Source organism: Scyliorhinus canicula, chromosome 1, assembly GCF_902713615.1.
Source record: "Scyliorhinus canicula chromosome 1, sScyCan1.1, whole genome shotgun sequence".
In the NCBI taxonomy this organism is placed as follows: domain Eukaryota; kingdom Metazoa; phylum Chordata; class Chondrichthyes; order Carcharhiniformes; family Scyliorhinidae; genus Scyliorhinus; species Scyliorhinus canicula.
Window position 1 is genome coordinate 235,958,198 of NC_052146.1, and position 26,577 is coordinate 235,984,774.

General features: G+C 49.1%; 1 protein-coding gene across 1 annotated transcript in view; it reads left to right on the forward strand.

Annotated features, from left to right (window-relative positions):
• The window catches only part of LOC119972550 (EGF-containing fibulin-like extracellular matrix protein 1), a 126,044-nt gene that overhangs the window by 65,698 nt on the left and 33,769 nt on the right, over positions 1–26,577 (forward strand). The window contains 1 exon segment of the mRNA XM_038809434.1: positions 24,058–24,180. Within this exon segment, the coding sequence (XP_038665362.1) occupies positions 24,058–24,180 (123 nt within the window).

Here is a 26,577-nt window from a genome sequence, read left to right on the forward strand (position 1 = left end):
GAGCTTTACAGCACAGAAAGAGGCCCTTCAGCCCATCGTGTCGGTGCCAGCCATCAAATACCTACCTACTCTAATCCCATTTTCCAGCACTTGCTCCGTAGCTGTTAGAAGGCAATAAGACGAGATAACTGTGACAGTTGATTCAGGAGTGAAGACCTGAGGACCTGGATAGCTGCAGTGCCACAAAAAATTCAGTGACTTCACATGAGTGGTCAAAGTCATCTTCAAATGCCATAAACTGTCAGCTGCACCACCAACCTTGCACACTGCTCAGTGTATCACATCCCCCGCCTCTAACAACCAACCACCTTAACCGAGCGTTCATAGTTACACCGCATCCTCACACACTTAGCACTGCTGCAAACCTCACATCAACTTCTCACAGCTTACCTAAGCTGTCAGCTATTCCAATAAAAAGGCACATCACCCAAATACATTGCATCAGGCTCACTGACGCATGTCCCTCTGTTTTGCGTTACAAGGCGGCACATAACCAAAAGCCCAGCACCTAATCACTGCTCTTCACAAGTGAAGCTGTGGCCAACAGCAAGGTTGAAACCATCAGAGATGATGGAATGCTCAGACCTCTTTCTCACAGCCCACTATGCCATTATTCCACAATCTTCTCTGGTTTACAAACTCGGAGTGTAATTGTGGTAATATGACTAGGGGTATTAAGGTACCTGGGAGTGTGAGCTGCCATTGGTGCAGAGGACTCGCTACCCATTGGCCCAGGTATCATGTGCCTCTCAGCCGATTGGCTGAGAGGAAGGTAGCTCCGCCTACGAGGCGGGGTATAAGAACCCGTGTTCCCCGGCAGCCAGCCATTCTTCCAAACGTCTGCTGCCAGGTCCACTTCTTGCGAATTAAAGCCTATCGTTCGGACTTCATCTACGTTTCGTGTTCATTGATTGTGCATCAATTTAAGTCGCAAGATTTTAAAGGATGGCGCTTCGCTTCAAGCCGGAGTGTCTTCGACTCAGCCCCCACGCAGCAAATGCAACAGCAGCATTTAAGCACTGACTGGCTTGCCTCAATAGTTACCTGAGCACAGCCGAAAACGTCCCGACGAGGGAACAGAAATTGCACATCCTCCACTCGTGCGTCGGCACCGCCATGTACACGCTCATAGAGGACATGACAGACTACGACGTGCCCTCCTCGTGCTGGGGGGGGAACTGCGGCTGCCCACAGGTGTCTGCTGCTGAGCATACCAAACTTCTGATCAGAGACACCTTCGTTGCAGGTCTGCAGTCCTCGCAGATTCGCCAAAGACTGTTAGAGAGAGAGACTTTAAGCCTCACGGAGGCACGGGCCCTTTCCTCCTCCTTAGATGTTGCAAATCGGAACACTTGCGCGTATGCCCCCGACCACGCGGCGCCCCCTGGGCAGCGTGGAACACGACCTCCCTCATCCCCACGGACTCGGACCCCTCAAGGCCTGCGCCGCAGGGCGCCCAAAAAAACGCACGGGGCCCGCTGCTATTTCTGCTGAGAGGCAAAGCACCACCATCAGCGCTGCCCAGCCCGCTCCGCAACCTGCAAGGGCTGCGGCAAGAATGGCCGTCAGCCAATCTAAAGCGGTCGCTGCGGTCCCTGCTCTCCTCAGGGGCCCCGTGCGGCCCGCGTACCTCGCTGCGCCCACCCCCTACCGCCACATGCAATCTCTAGGCGCCGCCATTTTGGGCCCCCGACACCACGTGCGATCCCTGGACGCCGCCATTTTGGACCCCCGACTCCACGTGCGGGGAACGGGCGCCATTTTGTCCACCCTCCGCCATGTGCGGCCGATGGGTGCCGCCATCTTGGATCGGCACCGAGGACCCCGCAGGTGACTACTCTGCCTGATGATGACTCGGAGTTTCTGCCACGACTCGCCTCAGTCACATTGGACGAGTCGCGACCTCGCACCCTATCCACAGTGACCACAAAGATCCTCCTCAATGGCCACGAGACAAGCTGCCTGCTGGACTCCGGGAGCACAGAGAGTTTCGTCCACCTCACCACGGTAAGACGCTGCGCTCTTCCTGTTTACCCGGTCAAACAAAAAATTGCTCTGACCTCCAGTTCGCACTCGGTACAGATCACGGGGTGCTGCATAGCGGACCTCACGGTCCAGGGGAGGGAGTTTAAAAACTACAGGCTATTCGTCCTCCCTCACCTCTGCGCGGCAGCACTCCTGGGGTTAGATTTCCAGTGCAACCTCCAGAGCTTAACATTCAAATTCGGCGGCCCTATGCCCCCCCCCCCCTTACTGTCTGCAGCCTCGCATCCCTCAAGGTCGATCCCCCGTCCTTGTTTGCAAACCTCACCCCGGATTGCAAACTCGTCGCCACCAGGAGCAGACGGTACAGTGCCCAGGACCGGACCTTCATCAGGTCCGAGGTCCACCGGCTTCTGAAGGAAGGGGTCATCGAGGCCAGCAACAGCCCCTGGCGAGCACAAGTGTTGGTGGTAAACGACTGGGGAGAAGCATAGGATGGTCATAGACTACAGTCAGACCATCAACAGGTTTACGCAGCTGGATGTGTACCCTCTCCCCCGCATATCTGACCTGGTCAACAGGATCGCGCAGTACAAGGTCTTCTCCATGGTGGACCTCTAGTCCGCCTACCATCAGCTCCCCTTCCGCGCAAGTGACCGAAAGTACACTGCCTTCGAGGCGGACGGGCGGCTCTACCATTTTTTAAGGGTTCCCTTCGGTGTCACAAACGGGGTCTCGGTCTTCCAACGAGAGATGGACCGAATGGTCGACCAATACGGTTTACGGGCAACCTTCCCGTATCTCGATAATGTCACCATCTGCGGCCACGACCAGCAGGACCACGACACCAACCTCTGCAAATTCCTCCAGACCGCAAAACTCCTGAATCTGACCTACAACAAGGACAAATGCGTGTTTAGCACCGACCGTCTAGCCATCCTCGGCTACGTAGTGAGTAATGGAGTGATAGGCCCCGACCTGGAACGCAGGCGCCCACTGATGGAGCTCCCCCTCCCTCACTCCCCTCAAGCGCTGTTTGGGCTTCTTTTCATATTACGCCCAGTGGGTCCCCAATTACGCCGACAAAGCCCGTCCCCTCATCCAATCAACCACTTTTCCCCTGTCGATGGAGGCCCCCCAGGCCTTTAGCCGCATCAAAGCAGACATTGCAAAGGCCACGATGCGAGCTATCGACGAGTCCCTCCCCTTCCAAGTCGAGAGAAACGCGTCCGATGTAGCTCTTGCAGCCACCCTCAACCAAGCAGGCAGACCCGTGGCCTTCTTCTCCCGGACCCTCCATGCTTCTGAAATCCGCCAAATCTGAAATATGGTAGTATGACTAGGGGTATTACGGTACCTGGGAGTGTGAGCTGCCATTGGTGCGGAGGACTCTCTGCCCATTGGCCCAGGTATCATGTGCCTCTCAGCCGATTGGCCGAGAGGAAGGTAGCTCCGCCTACGAGGCGGGGTATAAGAACCCGTGTTCCGCGGTGTGGTGATATGATTTGCATACCTGTCTGCCATTGGGGCAGAACACCGGCTTACCATTGGCCCTGGCCGGTCATGTGCCTCTCGACCAATTGGTCGAGAGGCTGAGTTAACCACACCTCCTTGCCGAGGTATAAATAGTCAAACGCCCGGCGGTCGTCCATTTTATTGTAGACAACCGCAGGGCTAATGTTCTAGTTTATTAAAGCCTAACTTTTGTAAAGCAACTCGTCTCTCGTGCTATTGATGGCACATCACCCGGCAGCCAGCCATTCTTCTGTACGTTTGTTGCCGGGTCCACTTCTTGCGAATTAAAGCCTATCGTTCGGACTTCATCTACGTTTCATGTCCATTGATTGTGCATCAGTAATCTCTTGCTTTCTTCCACTTCCCCCAGCATAACCTAACCCTTGTGCCTTTCTTGTTTCTCACTGTGTGTATACCTACACCACCCGGACTGTTGAAATTCAAGCAGAAAACTCATGGGCAATTAGGGATGGGTAATAAATGCTGGCCTTGCCAGTAGTAGCCATTACCTGAAAAACAGGTTAAGTAGCATGTGCAGAACTCTTGAAGTCATGGCAAAGTCCTTGAGCACATCCTGCTTTTCTATTTGCAGATTATGAAAATGTAGGGCGCGATTCTCCCAGCCCCGCGCCGGGCCGGAGAATCACCGCAACCCCGCCACGCCACCCCAACGCCGGTGCGTGATTCTCCGAGGTGCGGAGAATCGGTGCCATTTGCGCTGGTGCGTTTGATGCAGCGCCAGTCTCGGGCCAATGTCCACGGCCGGGCTGCCGATTCTCCGGCCCAGATGGGCCGAGCAGCCGCGCGGAAACGGCAGAGTCCCGCCGGTGCCATTCACCCCTGGTCGCTGCCGGCGGAACTCTGCGTGAAGGGTCAGGAGGCAGCCTGTGGGGCGGGGAAATGCGCCCCTTGACCAAGGGGGGCCTCCGATGGGGTCTGGCCCACGATCGGGGCTCACCGATCGGCGGGCCGGCCTCTTCCCCCCCCCCCCACCGGCCTACTTTGTTCTGCTTCCGACCCCAGAACCCCCGCGCCGTGTTGCGTCGGGGCCGGAGCGTTCCGTGTGTCTACCGCGCATGTGTCAGTTGGCGCTTCGCCACTGCGCATGCGCGGGTTGGTGCCACCCCAAGTCCGCACCAGGAAGTAATGCTGGAGCGGCGTGAACCGCTCCAGCGCCGTACTGGCTCCCTGTGGGGGCCAGAATCCCGACTGCCCGTGCCCGTTTCTTTATAAGACCATAAGACATGGGAGCAGAATTAGGCCACTCGCCCAACAAGTCTGCTCCGCCATTTCAATTATGGTTGATATTTTTCTCATCCCCATTCAACTGCCTTCTCCCCATAACCCCTGCTCCCCTTATTAATGAAGAACCATTCTATCTCTATCTTAAAGGCACTCAGTGAGTCTATAAGGAGAGAGGGATAGAATGGAGAGAGATAAGATGCACATATGGCCAAAGTCAGAAGAATGGAGAGTTCTAGGGAAGGCTGTAGGGATGGCGGAGGTTACAAGTAGCTCTAAGGAGGCCCAGAAAGGTGAATTTCTTTTTAACGAGGCTTCCGTGTGGGCCAGAAGGACTAGGCGATTTATGGGGCTTCTCTGCTTTGGATTTCCCTCCCCTACCCTGACTGCTTTACTCACTTAACGCCAACACTCCCCCCACCCCAACTCCCTTTGCTGCATAATATCCTGCTCTTCCCAACTTGACCTGCTTCCCACCACATTCAGTCAAGTGTTGACTGGGCATGTGATGATGAGGCCTGGGTTTATTATCTCCCAGGCCTCATGCTGTGGAGTGCTGTATAGTTTCCAGCCTGCTTCCATCCCAGGCTGAGAAGGAAGAAACAAATTTAACATCTCGGGTCAGTAACATTTCATCAGAACTGGAAAAAATGAAAGCAGTAACGAAGGCCGGGAAAGGGAGAGGGCAGGACAGAACATGATGGTAATTGGACAAGTAAAGAGACAAAAAAATTGTTTTATTTGTTCTTGAGATAAAGTCTCGATTGTTCCACCATTCTCGTTTCCTGGGTATTGACGGTAAATAAATTTATTGAACAAGATGTTGTGCCTCCTGGAACCGGAATGGCTGCAGCACAGAAGAGCACACACTTTATACACCACCTGCTGGGCGGAGCCAGCAGGCAGGGATTTACCGTTGTACCAGTAATATACGGGCAGTGCCGTAATACACACACTATACCACTAGTGGTGACTACCACAGATGGCACCGCAAACAGCCACTCAGTAGGGCATCAGGACAAAGGGAGACCCCGGAGGGCAGGGGCGCACCCACTGGCGTACACATAGCTGGTGGCCACATTGGGTGCCCCCTGGACAAAGGGAAATCCCGGAGCACTGGGGTCCGACCCCATGGTGAGAGCAGCGACCCTGGCCGTTTTGGACGGCCTCCTGACAAAGGGAAACCCCGAAGTGCAGGGGTCCGTCCACGAGGTAAGTATGGGTAATCAACAGGACTGGGGGGGGTCAGAAACCCCCCACCAGGATTGTTACCTGGAACGTAAGGGGACTCAATGGCCAGTGAAAAGATCCAGAATCTTCGTCCACCTAAGCAACCTAAAAGCAGACATAATCCACCTACAAGAGATGCACCTGAGGGAGAAGGGCCGACTGCTGGTAAGAAAGGGCTGGGTGGGACAGACAAACCACACATGCTACGGGACGACGGCTAGGGGTGTAGCAATATTAATTAGCAAGAGGAGGCGGTTTACAGAAACGAAGACAGTTACAGACCCAGGGGGACGGTACGTCATGGTCAGTGTTGTCCTGGAAGGGCTGTACTGGTAAATGTGTACGCTCCCAACTGGGATGACACAGAATTCATAAAGAAGACCATGGCGGAAATCCCCAACCTTAACGCACACCGACTGATTATGGGGGGCGACTTTAACTGCGTGCTGAACCTACTGACCGACCAATCAAACCCCAGAACGGGGAAAAAGGTCTGGCATGGCTGGGGAGCTAGGAGCCTTCATGGAACAGATGGGGGCGGTGGACCCATGGAGGTTCCTGCACCTGGCTGAAAAGGAGTTCTCGTTCTTTGCACAGGTGCACAAGGTATACACCCGTATCGACTTCTTTGCAGTGGGGAAATCAATGCTTCCAGGGATCACGGGAAGGGAATACTCCGCGATCGTTATCTCCGACCACGCTCCACACTATATGGATATGAGGTTGGAGACAGGCCGGGCCCAGCGCCCCACATGGAGGCTGGACTCGGACCTCCTGGCTGACAAGACCTTCTGCCAAAAAATGTCGCGGGCCCTGGGCGGTTACGTTAGTAACAACCAAAACGGGGAGTCTCGCACCCCCGTTTTGGGAGGTACTGAAGGCCGTGATTAGAGGAGAGATCATAGCCTACAAGGCAAGTAGAGACAGGGAAGAGAGGGTGGCCAGGCAACAGCTAGTGGACTCCATTCTGGAAGTCGACAGAAAGTACTCCGAGGCCCCAACCGTAGAGCTGCTGACGGAAAGGAAAAAGCTGCAAATGGACTTTAACCTACTATCCACCAGGAAAGCAGTGTACCATCTCCGCCAGACACGGGGGGTCCTTCGACCAACACGGAGACAAGGCTGGCCACCTATTGGCTCACCAGCTGCGAAGGCAGGCAGCCATGAGGAAAATAGCGTAGGTTAAGGTTAGCAGAGGCAGACTGGGAACAGAGCCATGGATCAATCAGGCATTTGAGACCTTCTACCGGGGACTGTACACCTCCGGGCCCCCCAACGGGGGCGTAGGAATGAAACAGTTCCTAGACAGACTGGAATTAAGGGAAGACAGACGGGGGGAGCTGAAAGCACCAATAGACCTGGGAGAAATCATGGCGAGCAACAGCTCCATGCAGGCGGGGAAGGCACCGGGATCCGGCGGGTTCCCGGCAGACTTCTACAAAAAATTTGCAACTGTCCTGGCTCCACACCTAAGGGACATGTTCGCAGACTCACTGGCAGGGGGCACCCTGACCCCCATGCTAGCACAGGCCACAATCTCACTGAGACCCAAAAAAGGTAAAGACCTGATGGAGTGTGGATCAAACAGACCCATTTCACTGCTGAACGTGGATGCGAAAATACTCGCAAAGGTCCTGGCAAAAGGCTGGAGGGCTGCGTACCAGATGTGGTCGCAGAGGACCAAACGGGCTTTGTCAAGTGTAGGCAGCTCACAGGGAACATCTGGCGGCTGCTGAATGTTATAATCCCTGGATGCAGAAAAGACATTCGACAGAGTCGAATGGAACTACCTCCTCGAGGTATTGGAACGGTTTGGGCTAGGAGCGGGATTCACCGCCTGGGTGAGGCTCCTGTACAACACTCCCAAAGCGAGTGTCCGGACTAACACTACCACCTCTGAATACTTCCAGCTACAGAGAGGAACAAGACAGGGCTGCCCCCTATCCCCACTCTTATTCACGCTCGCGATCGAACCCCTGGCTATAGCCCTTCGGGACGCAAAAAGCTGGAAGGAAATCCAGAGAGGAGACAGAGAGCACAGAATTTCACTCTTTGCAAATGAACTGCTCCTCTATGTCTCGAAGCCACAGGAGGGACTGAGGGCAATACTGCAAATACTGAAAGAGTTTGGAACCGTCTAGGGCTACAAACTTAACCTGGGCAAAAGTGAGGCATTCCCAATGAACCCAAACGGGGGAGGGAAAGATCTGGAGGGGCTCCCATTTAAAACGGCCCAGAACAGATTCTGTTACCTGGGGATCCAGATAGCCAGAGACTGGACACAGATCCACAAGTGGAACCTGACCAGCCTGGTGGAGAAAGTAAGAAAAGACCTTCAACGGTGGGGCTCACTCCCACTCTCCCTGGCGGGAAGAGTGCAGACGATCAAGATGAACGTACTGCCAAAGTTCCTCTTCCTGTTTAGATCCAGCCCGATCTTCATCCCCAAGGCCTTTTTCCAAAACGTAGACAGTCTAATCATGACGTTGGTGTGGGGGGCAAGAACCCGAGAATTCCTAAACAGACTGCAAAGAAGAAAAATCAAAGGGGCTTGACGTTACCAAACCTACAATACCTTCACTGGGCAGCAACGGCAGAAAGAGTGAGGGGATGGGTACAAAAACCTGACACAGATTGGGTGCAAATGGAGGAGACATCCTGTAAAGGAACGACCCTCCGGGCACTGGCCACAGCAGCACTCCCATCCTCCTCAGCAAGATACACAACAAGCCCAGTGGTAGCGGCCACACTGAGAACGTGGACCAAGCTGAAACAGCACTTCAGGATAACTAAGATGTCCCCCCTGGCCCCCATCTGCGGCAATCATAGATTCCCCCCAGCCATGCTAAATACCACCTTCAAAAGATGGAGGCGGGACGGGGGCACATTGACGGTCTGGGACTTCTACGTATGGCGTAGACTGGCGACACTGGACGAACTGACGAGGAAGTGGAAACTAGCAAAAGGACAGGAATTGAGACAAGCAGCGAGAAGGGTGGGGCTATGTGGAAAAATATACGGACAACTACTGGACAGAGCTCTAACACCACTGGACGAGACCAGACAAAAATGGGAGGACGAATTGGGGACAGAGGTCGGGTGGGTACTCTGGAGCAAAGCATTGAGCAGGGCAAACTCCACCTCCTCCTGCGCAAGGCTCGGCCTAATGCAGCTCAAAGTGGTGCACAGAGTGCACCTGACCAGAACCCGAATGAGCAGGTTCTTCCCGGAGGTGGAGAACAAATGTGAACGGTGCCAGAGGGGCCCGGCCAACCACACCCACATGTTCTGGGCTTCTCCCAAGCTTGCTGGGTTCTGGACAGCCTTCTCCGAGGCAATGTCCAGGGTTGTGGGGGTGAGGGTGAAGCCATGCCCAATAGTGGAAACCTTCGGGGTATCAGAGCAGCCAGAGTTACACATGGGGAAGGGGGCCAACGCCCTTGCTTTCTCTCCGCTTGTCGCAAGCCGGAGAATCCTGCTCAGCTGGCGATCAGCAGCACCACCCAAAGCTGCAGACTGGCTCGCTGACCTTTTGGAACTTCTCCACCTGGAGAAGATTAAGTACACCATCCGAGGGTCAGAGGAAGGCTTCCTAATACTTTGGGGCAGTTCATCAGCCTGTTCCAAAACCTGGTCGAGGCCAGTAACAAGGAGTAAGCTAAGAATAAAAAAAGATAGATGAGGAACCAAAGGACTGCGCAACCTGGTGAGTTGGGGGGGGGGGGGGGGGGGGAGGTGGAAAGAAGGTGGGGAAACCACAGGAGAAGAGGAAGGGTGCTGGGGGCGCGTGGGGGGGAGGAAATTGACCAATCCAGAGGGCAACAAAATGTACATAGAGTTAGTGAAATGAAGGACAAAATAAACCTCTGAAAATGAAGTAAATTAGCGTAGGCAGGAAAAATGTAATGTACATATGCAACAACTGTTTATAAATATTAGAAAAGCCAACAAAAATATTTTCAAAAAAAAAATCATAAGGCGAAAATATAAGATGCTCAGCTTGCTTACAGAAGTGTTTGTTTTCTAAGCATGAGTGTTTTACAAATAAACAGCAATCATACGGAAAGCTTAGTGATTGAGAAACAAAAAAAAGCAATAACAACAAGGAGAAAAGCTCCTCTGCCATTGTAATAATGAACCATTGACAGATCCTGTAACATTTGCCCTGCGAGTTCTTTATCCTCTTGTCCCTCCTCCTACATGGCTTTTTACTGATCTCTTCCCAAATGGGCATTTGCTAATCGCCAAGTATGTAATGCTTCAAATACTGCCAGAAGCTCTCAATGCCTTGAGGTATAATTTATACATTTCAAACTGTCAAATTCTCCAAACCAGGAAACACTGTTGCTCAATTTTGAAGAAAAATAATAATTTTGACAAGTTCCGTGCTGCTGTTTAATTGCTAAGGCTCCTGTTTCAGCCTGCAAGTGGTATATTTTTCAACATCTGGCTATTATCTCTGGTACACCAGGCCTATTTTTTACTGCACATATTGTTGACTGAAGCACACGGAAACATTTTGAAAGCAAAAATTAAGATTGCTCACGTTGAAGAAAAGTTGCATCTGAGATTTGCTGAATTTTCCTTCTCCAAAATTTTCCCCTGGGCCTGCTATTGATGATATTCAGAGCGAACCCTGTCAAACACCATCTACTGAAGTTCAAATTGACTTGTTAACTGGATGTTACACTTGCCCATTATTCCGAGGATTTGTTTACCCAGACTGCAGGCTCCAGCTGTGGCATTTTTCCAAAATTACATAATTCCAGCTTTGTGCTCATTTCTCTCGGAAACTAGGAATAATTTCCGAATATACATGGTGAACGTAGAATAGGTTGATTTTCAGATCACTATTTATTTCTCATCTTATCGATGTATGTATATAAATGCATGTAAAAGATATTCATATTCGTGATCTGTAGCTTTTCCTTTTTATTGTAAATTAGTCTCGCGTCACGTAACAGTTGCATGCTGTGCAATAAAGTAGCAAAGTTTAGCTTTGTGTTTAAAGTCGCATGACCGCCAAGATGCTATTACTTAGCCAAACAGTCTTGGAGAGAAGATGCTTTTCGGCCAAATGCTTTGCAACGGGAGATAATTGGAAGGCAATTTGCTCTTTTGCACCTCATCGTAATCAGCTACAGGGCACCAATTGCATAGTTATGGAAGCAGGTTGGACCAATCTTTTTCATTTTGGTGCAGGGGCACCATAGAACAGACAAACAGTACAGCACAGTGCAGACCCTTCGGCCCAAGATGTTGTGCCGACCATTTATCCTAATCAAAGAGCAACCTAACCTACACCCCTTCAATTTACTATTGTCCATGTGCCTGTCCAAGAGTCGCATAAAAGTCCTCAATGACTGATTCCACCACCTCTGGTGGCAGTGCATTCCACGCGCCCACCACTCTCTGTGTAAAGAACCTACCTCTGACATCTCCCCTATACCTTCCTCCAATCCCTTTAAAATTATGTCACAGACATTTCCGCCCTGGGGAAAAGTCTCTGGCTATCTACTCTATCCATGCCTCTCATCATCTTGTACGCCTCTATCAAGTCAACTCTCTGCCTTCTTTGCTCCAATGAGAAAAGCTCGAGCTCCCTCAACCTTTCTTCATAAGACATGCCCTCCAGTCCAGGCAGCATCCTGGTAAATCTCCTCTGCACCCTCTCCAAAGCATCCACATCCTTCCTATAATGAGGCGACCAGAACTGGCGCAATATTCCAAGTGTGGTCGAACCAGGGTTTTATAAAGCTGCAGCAAAACCTCACGCTCTTAAAAGTCAATCCCCCTGTTAATGAAAACCAACATACTTTTCGTCTTAACAACCCTATTAATCTGGGTGGCAACTTTGAGGGATCTATGTACATGGACCCCAAGATCTGTCTGTTCCTCCACACTTCCAAGAATCTTGCCTTTAACCCTGTATTTAAATTCGACCTTCCAAACTGAATCACTTCACATTTATCCAGGTTGAACTGCATCGGCCACATCTCAGCCCAGCTCTACATCCTGTCAATGTCATGTTGTAACCTGCAACAGGCCTCAACACTATCTACAACTTCACAGACCTTTGTGTCATCGGCAACTTATTAACCCACCCTTCTGCTTCCTCATCCAAGTCATTTATAAAAACCAAAGAGCAGAGGTCCCAGAACAGATCCTTGCAGGACACTACTGGTCACCGACCTCCAGGCAGAATACTTTTCAGCCACTACCACTCGTTGTCTTCTTTCAGCCAATTCTGTATCCAGGCAGCCACATTTCCCTGTATCCCATGCCCCCTAACTTTAGAAGGGTTTCACAGGACGGTGCAACATCGTGGGCCAAAGGGCCTGTACTGCGCTGTAATGTTCTATGTTCTAAATGCCTTACTGAAATCCGTATACACCACATCCACTGCCTGACCTTCATCAATGTGTCTTGCCAAATCTCAAAGCCCAATGAGGCTTGTGAGGGATGACCTGCCCCCCACAAAGCCATGCTGACTATCTTTAATCAAACTATGTTTTTTCTAAACAATCATAAATTCTGGCTAGGATTCTCCGATCCCGCGGCCAAGTTCCGACGCCGGCATCAAAAGCGGCGTAAGCCACTCTGGCGTCAACGGGCCTCCGGGCCCAGGTATTCACCCCTTCCCAGGGGGTTAATACGGCGCTGGGGTGATGTCCGCTGCTCCAGCCGGTGCGCCACGACCAGCGCGTGTTTGTGCATGCACGCCACGGCAGGCGCGACTTTGCGCTTGCGCGTCGGTCTCCGTTTCCGCACCAGCCCCCGGGCAATATGGCAGAGCCCTTCAGGGGCCCGGCGCAGAGGAACATTAGCCCCTCACAGAAGTAGCCCGCCCGTCGATCGGTAGGCCCTGATTGTGGGCCAGGCCATTGTAGAGGCCCCCACCCCCATGGAGTCTGAACCCCCACCCCCACCAGGATGCCCCCCGCAGCTAGCACTCCGTGGTCCTGCCGGGCAGGACCATACGTAACCTATGCCGGCGGGACTCGGCCAAACTCGGCGGGTATGTGGCCCGTTGAGGCGCGGAGAATCACCGGGGGGGCCACTGTCAACAGCACCCGACCAGCGTGGCGGTGATCTCACGGGCGCCGGAGAATCGGCGCGCCGACATGGCGCAATTCTCGCACCCCACCCAGTGATTCTCCGACCCGGCAGGGGATCGGAGAATCCCGGCCTCTATCGCTCTGGATCCTTTCCAGTATTTTGCTCACGACAGCCGAAAGACTGATGGGTCTGTGACTCACACAGATTTCCCTATTCCCTTTATTGAACAGTGGAACAACATTCGTCGCTCTCCAATCATCCGATACTACTCCAGTGGAGAGTGAGGGCGCAAAGATCATTGCCATCGGTGCAGCAATCTCCTCCCTCGCTTCCAATAGTAACCTTGGGTATATCCAGTCTGGCCCAGGAGACTTATCTATCCTGATGCTTTTCAAAATTTCTAGCACATCCTCCTTAATATCAATCTGTTTGAGCCTATTAACCTGGTTCACGCTGTTCTCACGAGCAACAAGGTCCCTCTTTCTACTGAATACTGAAGCAAAATATTCATTTTAGGCCTCCCCTGCCTCCTTAGACTCTCGGCGCAAGTTCCCCCCACTATCCCTGATCGGCCCAACTCTCACTCTGATCATCCTCTTATTTCTCACATAAGCGTAGAACGCCTTGGGGTTTTCCCTAATCCTTCCCGCCAGGGCTTTTTCATGCCCCCTTCTAGCTCTCCTCAGTCCATTTTTGAGTTCCTTCCTGGCTACCTTGTAACCCTTCAGAGCCGTGCCAGATCCTTGCTTCCTCAACCTTACGTAAGTTTCCTTCTTCCTCTTGACTAGAAGCTCCATTTCTCTTGTCATCCAAGACTCCTTCACCTTCCCATTCCTTCCTTGCCTCAGTGAGACAAAACAATCCAGCACTCGCAGCAAGTGCTCCTTAAGCAACCCCACATTATTGTCGTGCATTTTCCTAAGAACATCTGATCTCACTTTATGTTCCTCAGCTCCTGTCTAGTAGCAGTATAATTTCCCCTCCCCCAATTAAATACCTTCCTATACTGTGTGTTCCTATCCCTCTCCATGACTATGGTAAAGGTCAAGGTGTTGTCACTGTCACCGAAATGCTCTCCCATGGAGACATCTGACATCTGGCCTGGTTCATTGCCAAGCACCAAATCCAGTATGGCCTCCCCCTAGTCGGCTATCTACATATTGAGTCAGGATTCCTTCCTGGACACACCGGAAAAAACATGCTCCACCCAAACCATTTGCACTAAGAAGGTTCCAATCAATGTTAGGGATGTTGAAGTCACCCATGACAACAACTCAGTTACTTCTGCACCTATCTAAGATCTGCCGCCCAATCTGTTCCTCTATCTCTCAGCTGCTATTGGAGGGTCTATAGAAAACTCCCAATCAAGTGACTGCTCTTTTCTTGTTTCTGACTTCCATCCATACTCAGTAGACAAACCCTCCTCAACGACCTCCTTTTCTGCAGCTGTGATGCACTCCCTAATTAACAATGCCACTCCTCCTCCTCTTTTACCTCCCTCATGATTCTTCTTAAAACATCTAAACCCCGGAATATTTAACAACCATTCCTGCCCCAGTGAAATCCATGTCTCCGTAATGGCCACAACATCATAATTCCAAGTACTGATCCATGCTCTAAGTTCATCTCCCTTATTCTTGATACTCCTTGCATTGAAACTGACACACTTCAACCCATCCCACTGAGTGCAACTTTGCCCTATTTACTGTCTATCCTTCCTCACAGACTCGCTGCATACTATTTCTACCTGTTCAACAGCTACCCTAACCTCTGATCCATAGCTCTGGTTCCCACCCCCCTGCCAAACTAGTTTAAACCCTCCTGAAGAGCTCTAGCAAACCTCCCACCCAGGATATCTGTGCCCTTTTAGTTTAGGTGCAACCCATCCTTCATGCTCAGGTCCCACCTTCCCCAGAAGGTATCCCAATGATCTACATATCTGAAGCCTTCGCCCCCACACCATCCCTATAGCCACGTGTTCAGCTGCACACGTTCTCTGTTCCTTGCCTCACTAGCACATGGCACCGGTAGCAATCCTGAGATTACTACTCTGCACGTCCTGCTTTTTAGCTTCCATCCTAATTCCCTAAAATCACTTTTTAGATCCTCATCCCTTTTCTTAGCTGTGTTGTTGGTTCCTATGTGCACCATGACTTCTGGTTGCTCAATCTCCCCCTTAAGAATCCTGTAGACTCGATCCAAGACATCCCTGACCCTAGCACCCGGGAGGCAACATACCATCCAGGAGTCTCGTTTGCAACCACAGAATCTCCCATCCACTCCCCTAACCATTGAGTCTCCTATCACTATCACTTTTCTATTCTCCCCCCTTCCCTTCTGAGCCACAGATCCAGGCTCAGTACCAGAGACCTGGCCGCTAGGGCCTTCCCCTGGTAGCCACCCCCCACCAACAGCCTCCAACCCCCTACTTGTTTTGAAGGGGAATGGCCACAGGGGACTGTGGACTCTCTGCCTGTTCCCTTTCCTTCCTCTGACTGTAAACCAGCTACTCTTGTCCAGAACCCTAGGTGTGGCTACCTCCCTGAAACTCCTTTCTATCACCCCCTGTGTCTCCCGGATGATCACAGTAAGAAGTCTTACAACACCAGGTTAAAGTCAAACAGGTTTGTTTCAAACATGAGCTTTCGGAGCGCAGCTCCTTCCTCAGGTGAATGGTGAGGTATGTTCCAGAAACATTTATATAGACAAAGTCAGAGATGCTGGACAATGCTTGGAATGCAAGCATTTGCAGGTAATCAAATCATTACAGATCCAGGGAGAGGGATAATCACAAGTTAAAGAGTTGTGAATTGTCTCAAGCCAGAACAGTTGGTAGGATTTTGCAAGTCCAGGCCAGATGGTGGGAGATGGATGTAATGCGACATGAATCCAAGATCCCTGTTGAGGCCGCACTCGTGCGTGCGGAACGTAGCTATAAGTTTTTGCTCGGCAATTCTGCGTTGTCGCGTGTCCTGAAGACCGCCTTCAGACTGAAGTCCTGAAGACTGCCACAGCAAAAAACCGCACCAACCTCCTCAGAAGACAAACACGGGACACCACTGACAGAGTACCCTTCGTCATTCAGTACTTTCCTGGGGCGGAGAAACTATGACATCTTCTTCGCAGCCTTCAACACATCATCAATGAAGGTGAACATCTTGCCAAGGTCATCCCCACACCCCCACTACTGGCCTTCAAACAACCGCGCAACCTCAAACAAACCATTGTTTGCAGCAAATTACCCAGCCTTCAGAACAGCGACCACAACACCACACAGCCCTGCCAGAGCAATCTCTGCAAGACATGCCAGATCATCGACATGGGCACCACCATTACACGTGGTAACACCACCCACCAGGTACGCGGCACATACTCGTACGACTCGACCAATGTAGTCTACCTCTTACGCTGCAGGAAAGGATGTCCCGAAGCGTGGTACATTGGCGAGACCATGCAGACACTGCGACAACGAATGAACGTGCATCGTGCGACAATCACCAGGCAGGAATATTCCCTTCCAGTCGGGGAACACGTCAGCAGTCAAGGGCATTCAGCCTCTGATATCCAGGTAAGCGTTCTCCAAGGCGGTCTTCAGGACACGCGACAACGCAGAATTGCCGAGCAAAAACCTATAGCTAAGTTCCGCACGCATGAGTGCAGCCTCAACAGGGATCTTGGATTCATGTCGCATTACATCCACCCTCCCACCATCTGGCCTGGACTTGCAAAATCCTACCAACTGTTCTGGCTTGAGACAATTCACACCTCTTTAACCTGTGATTATCCCTCTCCCTGGATCTGTAATGATTTGATTACCTGCAAATGCTCGCATTCCAAGCATTGTCCAGCATCTCTGACTTTGTCTATATAAATGTTTCTGGAACATACCTCGCCATTCACCGGAGGAAGGAGCTGCGCTCCGAAAGCTCGTGTTTGAAACAAACCTGTTGGACTTTAACCTGGTGTTGTAAGACTTCTTACTGTGCTCGCCCCAGTCCAACGCCGGCATCTCCACATCCCGGATGATCAGAAGTTCATACAGATTCAGCTCCAGTTCCCTAACGCAGTCTCCGAGGAGCTGCAGTTGGGTGCACTTATCGCAGGTGTAGTCTGTCGGGACACCAGTGGTGTCCATTGCCTCCCACATCCTACAGGAGGACCCTGCAACTGCCCAAACTTCCATCCCCTCGGATTTGAATTCCCAAAAAGATTTAAAAGGAAAATTTAAAAACAAATTAAAGATTAAACACCTGTTAGGCCCTTAAACAAAATATACTGCTGCTACTCTCTCAAGTGAACCCTCTAAAATTGGTGATTCTGCTGAATGATACAATACAACTTGCTGCCCCATTAAACAAAAAAAATAGCAATGCAAGCATCATCCCCACACCCAGCTCCATTGAAGTGGCCTGCATGCAAATGCTGCCTCCTCATCTGAATGATTTCAGCGTGCAGACCAGCACAGGACATGCTGCTGGCTAGCTGCACAATCAACAGGGAGCCCAGTAACATGCATTGCTAACATGATGGACAGGTGACCTGGACCTCTTAAAGGCAGTCTGCCCTTCTTAAAGCAGAGTTACACTCATTGTGCAGAAGCTGCTGCAGACCTTGACAAACTTGGAGAGATGCAAAAGGACAAGAAATGGAACAACAGGCAAGAAAGAGAGAGGGTTTGCGGGGTTTCTGATATCGTGCTACCGGTGCCATGTGCTAGTGAGGCAAGGAACAGAGAGCGTATTAATGAGAAGAAAGGAGGACACGCACTGTTCCTGTCAGGGTAAAGAGACCCTCGAGACACACCCTGAGATGGGAACTGGAGCAGGGAGCCAGTGAAGTAAATTCCCAGAGCCTGGCCCTGAGGAAAGTACACTTAGCTGTGCAATTGGAAAACTTAGCACTAACGTCTAAACCGTTGCTGATGATTTTCCGGCAAGCAACATGCAGCCTGTCTTTTTAATTTATGTCATCCATCCATCTTCTCACCATCTCAGAAGTAAACACTGCTCCTGATATAAACTTTAATCCTTCATAATTGAACGTGCGATTCAGCATGATGCCAGACATCAGAACATAAATCTGAACCACACTCCAGAATGTTTTATGATGGACCAATAACATGGTACTGAAATGTAAAGTTATCTTCTTTCATACACACTTATTGCCTCAAAAATGATTTTTTTTAAATGTCCTTCTGGAAACTGCAATCATTCTCCAACACAGCTTTCTGCTTCAGATACGCAGGTGTTTTCATCACATCCCAGACTACTACTTATGGGTAAATCATTAACTTGACACCTAAAGTCAACAACAGCCGTAACAGCCTCCCCGAACAGGCGCCGGAATGTGGCGACTAGGGGCTTTTCACAGTAACTTCATTTGAAGCTTACTCGTGACAATAAGCAATTTTCATTTCATTTCATTTCAAGCTGGTATTGCAGATCAAGTGGTTTCCATAATGGGCAGCTAATCTACAACACCAATTTACACTCAGAGGTGACCCCTATCATCACAGCGTCCTTCATTGCTAGAGGGATGGAGTTTAAGACTAGGGAGGTTATGCTGCAATTGTACGAGGTGTTAGTGAGGTCACACCTGGAGTATTGTGTTCAGTTTTGGTCTCCTTACCTGAGAAAGGATGTACTGGCGCTGGAGGGTGTGCAGATGAGATTCACTAGGTTAATCCCAGAGTTGAGGGGGTTGGATTACGAGGAGAGGTTGAGTAGACTGGGACTGTACTCGTTGGAATTTAGAAAGATGCGGGGGTTCTTATAGAAACATATAAAATTATGAAGGGAATAGATAGGATAGATGTGGGCAGGTTGTTTCCACTGGCGGTTGAAGGCAGAACTAGGGGGCATAGCCTCAAAATAAGGGGAAGTAGATTTAGGACTGAGTTTAGGAGGAATTTCTTCACCCAAAGGGTTGTGAATCTATGGAATTCCTTGCCCAGTGAAGCAGTTGAGACTCCTTCATTAAATGTTTTTAAGATAAAGTTAGATAGTTTTTTGAAGAATAAAGTGATTAAGGATTATGGTGTTCGGGCCGGAAAGTGGAGCTGAGTCCACAAAAGATCAGCCGTGATCTCATTAAATGGCGGAGCAGGCTCGAGGGGCCAGATGGCCTACTCCTGCTCCTAGTTCTTATGTTATTATGTCCAGCTGCCTAAGATCAAACTGCATCATTTTAGCTTCCTTTTCTCCTTACGTTATCTTTGTTTTTACTTTACACGCCCAAAATTAACAAGACTCGAGCACGTTTAGAAATGTTAAAGGTTTCCCCCAGATAATATTCGAGATATAGAAAATACTTTCAGCAAAACTAGTGCGAACTGTGTCAGTTTATTCTTTAGAAGGAAAGGTAAATAATTATATGATTAGGAACAGGCTCGAAGATTGCATAGAGGCACAAATGTTTGTGGGACACAATTGTTCATACCCGGTTGGGCATTGGAAACGTGAACTGTTGAATGTGCTTAGTTAAAGTTCAGAATGTAGAGTGTAATGTTAAATTGATTATTTCAGGTATTGTGAGGTTAAGTTGGGAGCTGAAGGAATCCTTTAGCACAGAATTACCTTCCTTGAATTTTCATTTGTGAGTTTCGAAGCAGAAGATTACCGGTAAATGTCTTGGATAGTATCCAAGACAAGGAAATTACACATGCCATATGCAAGAAGCCAGCGCAGTGATCTGGATAGGTTTTTCTCATACTCTATTCTGTCTGCATCATGTGGCCCTACATCAATAACCATTGTCTCACATCTTCACTTAAAGTCTCGGTTCTGATCATTCATTGGAAGTCAGCCTGAAATGAGCAAAAAACAATTTAGAGCCTGTTAACCTATGCTCAATACGTCTATTATATACTGTCTAAAAGTAATCATGACTCAGTCATTTACTGAAACATAAGCCAACAAGTGACTTTTGGCAGGACAACTGGAATTATAGAGAGTGATTCAGTCGGTGGTTTTGTTTTTCAGGAATTCACGAAGCTCAGATAGTGTATTTCTTATGTAACTTAAGGATTGACATTTGCAACGCAATTCAAGGTTTTCTGCCACTTTGCCGGGATAAATGTCAGTGGCACAATGTAGTCACAGCCCAAAATTTCTGATCCAGTTTACTTGAATAACCATCACAATTGGTTCGGCAACATTGCCTTTGGACAGTTTGATGGGAAAAATAGAATTCTAGCAGTCACATCTGAATCAAATCAACATTTTTACTTAAAGTTAAATGTCTGCATATAGGGAGAAGTGTTTATTTCAAGCATTTCAAGTTAAACTGCGGAAGCCCAAGTCAAATTCTAAGGGCATGTGAAACAGTGGTACAGCACCCAAACCCCTGTTTGAGGTGTGGCTATACAAAAATGCAGTTGTGTGCAGAGAGTTTGCCAAATGTGGCGCAAGGATGCCATTCCTAGCAGTAAGTGGTTAAGCACACTCGATGTATAATTCACCACCTGTGGGATCTGGGAATGGATGAGGAAGGCTAAAATGGATGGGGATGGATAAAAGAATCTGCCCAAGAAACAATGGCCAAAAACACCATGTTTCTCAAGGACAAACAAAAATATTTCTTCACACAAAGGATCGGCTGTCGCAACATGCCAAGTCCTAAAGCAGCTCGAAATGAGATTCTTTGTATGTTATGCATTCTCATAACACATGGAGCATTCCTCATAAATGCAAGATAAATTTATAAATCTTTCTCATCACGTAGGTAAGAAGAAGAATGGATCTAGGGCGGTGGTTAAAATGGGCTAGAGCAAATTGGCAGCCTGCCTGGTTTTTCAGTCGGCAGAGGTGTAAAGCAGGTTACTTGTTTCCTTCTTTTGATACTGTGTTATGCACAATACTAATTATTACTCCAGGTGATGTCAAGTTATTTTAGCTCAAATTAGCTGCATGATGCCTAATTACAGACTCCCAGGGTTGGCATGCAGGTGTGCACACATGCGTGTTGTGCCCTTTCAACTTCCAACCTTTCAAAACAAATTTTCTTCAGCTGGATTAAAATGGCAACATTAAGGCTTGATCACAACCTTGACCGAATCTTCCTCATCACGGTGGTCCATGGGGTTCTATGCACCAGTAATTGTGCCCTGTGTCACCTTGTCCACATGCAGTCTAATCCCCTTCTGATCACTCCTCCGGAAATCCTCCCTGTCTTCCAGCTATCGAAGCAAGAGAAATTCCAAAGGAAAGTTGAACATTGCCATAGAGCCCTTTCACAAAATGTTTAAACACACCTGATTTGTGGGCAGTAACAAGGAAAAATAAAAGATAAAAAGTAGGACTGTAATTGAAGCTTAGAAATGAACCAACAACAAAAAATGTTGGGTTGGGAAAGGGTATGAATCGGGACTTGTGTTTTCTGGGGGCAGGAATTTTAGGAAGATCCTAGGTCTGTTTGCAGCTCTCAAGCCATATGTGAGTCATTAAGGTTACTGTAGAATGGCATCAGCAACCCTCAACCTTCTTGAACCGCTGCTATCCCTGTGGTGTCGATATACCACAGTGCTGGTAGAGAGGGAATTCCAGGTCTTTGACCCAGTGACAATGAAGGAACGGCGATATATTTCCAAGTCAGGGTGTTGAGTAATGTGGAGGGGAAGCTCCAGATGGTGGTGTTCCCAGGTATCAGTTGCCCTTGATTTCTTTATGGTAGCGCTCATGGGTTTGGAAGGTGCTACCGAAGGAGACTTGGTGAGTTACTGCATCTTGTAGATGGTACACATGGATGTTACTGTTCGTCGGTTGTGAAGGGTTTGAATGTTGTGGAAGGGGGAGCAATCAAGCGGGCTGCTTTGTCCTGGATGGTGTCAAGCTTTTTGAGTGTTGCAGGAGCTGCACTCATCCAGGCAAGTGGAGAATAATGTGGAGAGTATACCATTACACTCCTGACATGTGCCTTATAGATGGTGGACAGGGTTTGGGGAGTCAGGGGGTGAGTTACTCGCCGCAGGATTCCTAGCCTTTGACCTGCTCTGGTAGCCACAGTACTAATGTGGCTAGTCCAGTTCAGTTTCTGATTAATGGTAACCCCCCAGGATGTTGATTGTGGGGGATTCAGTGATGGTAATGCCATTGAAGGTCAAGGGGCGGTGGTTAGATCCTCTCTTGTAGGAGATGGTCATTGCTTGGCACTAGTGTGGCATGAAAATAACTTTCCACTTGTCAGCCCAAGCCTGGATACTGTCCAGGTCTTGCTGCATTTCCACATGGACTGCTTCATTATCTGAGGAGTTGCAATTGGTGCTGAACATTGTGCAGTCATCTGCAAACAACCTCACTTCTGATCTTAAGACATTTGATGAATCAGCTGAAGATCGTTTGGCCTAAGACACTATCCTTTTTTAAAATGTTTTTATTGGGTTTTTATACATGATATACTTACAAATGTGCACACATTAAAAAAAAATTGAAAAACAATTTCATAACACATATTTCTCCCCCCTTCTCTTTTTTTATACAAAACAAGCAAAAGAAAACCACGTGGAGGGGCACTTGCATATTTTGTTTGGTTTATTTTGTTTTTGTCCATTTGGCTAAGCTTCGGTCATCTGTCGTTCTATCTTCCTGTTATTTCTTTCTCTCTTTCACCTTGCTGTGCTTGTAGTCATTGTTGTTTCCTGTGCTCTCCTCCCAGTTTGCGTTCCCTCCCCTTTCCTCCATTCTGGCACCCCTCTATTGTTTTCCTTCCCTCGTCCTCCCTCCCTGCCCCCCCCCCCCCCCCCCCCCACCCTCCCTTCTCTCCAATGCTCTCTCCCCTCCCACCCCCTTTTTCTCTGCTACTCCCCTTTCTTTCCTGCTGGGTTTGGCTACTCTCTCTTGCTCCATATGTTTCATCTGGCGCTGATGCCTAGGCCCCAATCTGCTGCCTGGCATACTCTCCACATTTACATTGCTTAACACCATCTTCAATACCACTTTGCAGTAACTACGCCATGTCACTTACCTTTGCGGAATGCAGGAGGTCATTGACCCTTTTGTGGCATTGGGCCCAGTTTCACTTGTAGACCCATGGCTGCTAACCTCCACTGCGATCCCGTCCAAGCCACCTTGGTCAGGCAGGAGGGTCTCTTGCTGCCACCGCTGAAAAACAGGACCTCCTGTCATTCCAGGTTGGCCTGGAGGAGAATCTAGAGGGAGGAATTGCTTAAAAGCAGGAAGGAGTAGCAATAGCTACAGGGATTCAAGAGTGGATCGGACCTGTCGCAACCAGAGAGCTCCCTGTGACGTAAAATATAAAGGTCCTGGTAGCCTTAATAGTCACAGAAAGGTAGCAATCCTGTCCTTGCCCTGGTTCAAGGCTCAGGCATTCTTTGCAGCAGTTGATATAGCTGAGTAACAGACTCCTTATTGAAGCAAAGGGGCCTTGTGCATTAGCTAGGGGACGTGCACCTGCACAGTGCCCAACTCCCCCTGCTGTAGTTTGCTCCTGTTTCCTACTGTCTTCCATGTTGCTCCCCTCCTCTTCCAGTGCAAAAGCCACCCTACCAAACAGCCTGTCATCAAATTTATTTTGTTCGGTCATGGGATTCGAGCATTCCTGGCAAGGCCAGCATTTATTGCCCATCAATACTTGCTTTTGAGAAGATGGTGGGGAACACCTTCTTGACCCACTGCCATCTGTGTTGAGAAGGTCTCCAGTGCAGAGTTGGGGGAGTGCAGCACTGTTGACGTGCTGTCTTTTGGATAAGATGTTAAACTGAGGCCCTGTCTGCCCTCTCACGTTGACATAAACAAACCTTGTTTCGAGGAAGAGAAGGGGAATTATCACCGGAGTCCGAACCAGTATTATCCCTCAATCAAGATCACAGTAACAGATTATCTGATCATTAACTCTTTCTTCTTTATGAGGGTTTATTGTGTGCAAGTTGTTTCCTACATTACAGCAATTACTGTATTGTATTTCATTGGCTGCAAAACATTGTGAGATGCCTGTTGATTATAAAAGGCAACAAAGAAATGCATGTCTTTGATTTCATTTGACTATGGAAGTGAGTTTTTTGCGTTGAAACAGATATCGATGAATGTGCATTAGGGAGCCACAACTGTGATCAGGAACTAACCTGTATCAACACAAGAGGTTCATTCAGGTGTCGATGCAGGCAAGGCTATCAACGACGTGGAGATCAATGTTTGGGTGAGTATCATGAAACTACTTTTGGAATTTACCTTTTTGTTGCTTTGCTTTGTGAATTTCTGAGTTTCTGGAGTAACGTTCTGATTTTGTGCTATTTTGTGAGCAACCCATTTGCAAGGGTTTTCTAAAAACTGCACCTAACTTTCTGCTCATGGATTCAAATCAGAGAAAATTGAAAAATGCTTTCTTAAATGCATCCTTTTCAACTTTTGCAAAACGTAATGACCTGAATTCTCTGTCCCAGGATGCCCAGATCACGTTCCCAGATGGGACGGAGAAGCATCGGGGCAAAATCGGGATCGATGTCGGGTGTCGACCCGGACGCGATGCTCCAACTTCTGGAATTGAGGTCCACACCTGCGCCAGCGGGAGCATGTAAATGAATGCAAATGTGTCTTAATGACATATTTACATCCATTTAGTGGGCCAACCGTCCTATACTCCAGCCTGCCATGATTCTCTGGTCCCTGTGGCCGGGAATCACGTGGGTGCAGATCACTTGTGGTCTCTACCAGCGTGGCCCTGACATGGTGGCCCTCGCGATGTGCCAAGGAGGTCACCCCCTCCCCAAGCAATTAACCCCTTGACCCACCATGAGATCCACCATGACAGGGCCATGCCAGTAGATACCGTCCCAACCCAACTAAGGGCCACCCCGCGCCCCCACAATGCACTGCCTGCCCACCCCCTCTCTACCAGACCTCCCCACACCCATCCGGGGACCCCTGTAAGAAGGGGACCCCCCCCCCCCCCCACCCAAGGGACCCGTGTAATAGGGAGAGTCCCACATGGACTCCCGTAATAGGGAGGCTCCCTACGGGGACTCCTATAATAAGGGCAGTCCCCCACATGGACCTCTGCAATAGGGAGATCCCCCAGGGGCCACTGTAATAGGGAGAATCCACACAGGGACCCCTTAATAAGGAGACTCACACTCCCCAACCTGGGACCGCTGTAATAGGGAGACCTCCACAGGGACCCCTATAATAGGGAGACCCCCATCCCATTTGGGACTGCTTTGCAGTTGGAGGGAGGGGTTGATGACCAGCCGTGGGCCTCACTGTCCGACCGCACGCTCAAAATGGCAGCTCGATATCGGGATTCCCACGGGAATCTTTTGTATTCCATGCCATGCATGAATTTGCATGGCAAAACAGAATTACTTGCTGGTTTGCGCACCTGAGGAGATCGTAAACTGGTTCCAACATAGTCTCCCAAATGGAGAATCCAGCCCAATAAGTTGTACATGTAGGCGAGCTCTGAGACACATTATTATTTTGCCAAGAAATTGTCTGTTGGGGTCAGAGGGAGTAAAGTTTCACTTCAGAGGTAGAACAATAAGGGCAGTAGCAGACCATTTAACACTACCCAATGTCAAGGAAAATCGGGTAGGTTTATAATGGGAGGCTGAGTCACTACCATATGATCATGTATCGACCAAAGTTTATCTTCACCCTTCGGATTTCTGTAAACTCCAAATATATAAATGGCCACTATTGGAGTTCAGTAATCCCTCAGAGTAATAGAGAAACATACTGCATGATACTGCAAATTGTCACCATATGAGATATCCTAAATTAAACCTGTAACTAATTAATAGAAATGGGTGTAGTTTTTTAAATTGGCAATCAGTTTCAGATTTATCCATTATATTCACTGTCTAACTTTAGGGTGTTTTAATCCATCTGTCACCTGTCTTTAAAAATCTGTAGTTACATTTTCTTGAGCTACCTGACAAATTGCAGCCAAAGTCAAACCTGAACTCAGTTGTGATCAACTAGATATTTGAAATGTCATTAAATAATTTCTCTACTAATTAATGTAGAATGCTATTTTAGTTTATCGAGCAGATTGACAGTGGCTTTGCTTATGATGAATCAGAGGTTATGTCGTTGCCAGGAGAGGGCTGGGTGTAAATGTGATGAGGGACACATGGAAAGAAATTGGCACGAGGTTTGTACGGAGGCACAGAATTCCATGCTTTTGTTCTGACCTGGTTCTTGGAAATAAATAAAGAGCAATTTTCCCTGAAATGTTGAGAAATCCATGCTTTCTCTGGGTTTGATGTTTTACACAAAAAACTTCCAGTTACTTTCGTTGTTCCAAAATGTGGGATGAATTTCACCCGGTCCCCCATGCTCAATAGTACTTTGGTGGCCAAACCAGCTCTGGCCAACACGATATTGGGCAGCCCAGCCAGAGAAGGTAGGTCCTGTGGTGAGAGTAAAGCATCGGATATTTGGGTAAGGGGGATGGGTGGAGGTTAATGTGGCAATTGCTTAGGCTGGATTTGTGCAGCCTGGAGTTCTCTCCAATCCAAGAAAAGAAACAGGAACTTAGCGCCATGATGCTGTTCAGTCAGCTGTTATTGTTCAGTGTATCCTGGTGTGTGGTCTG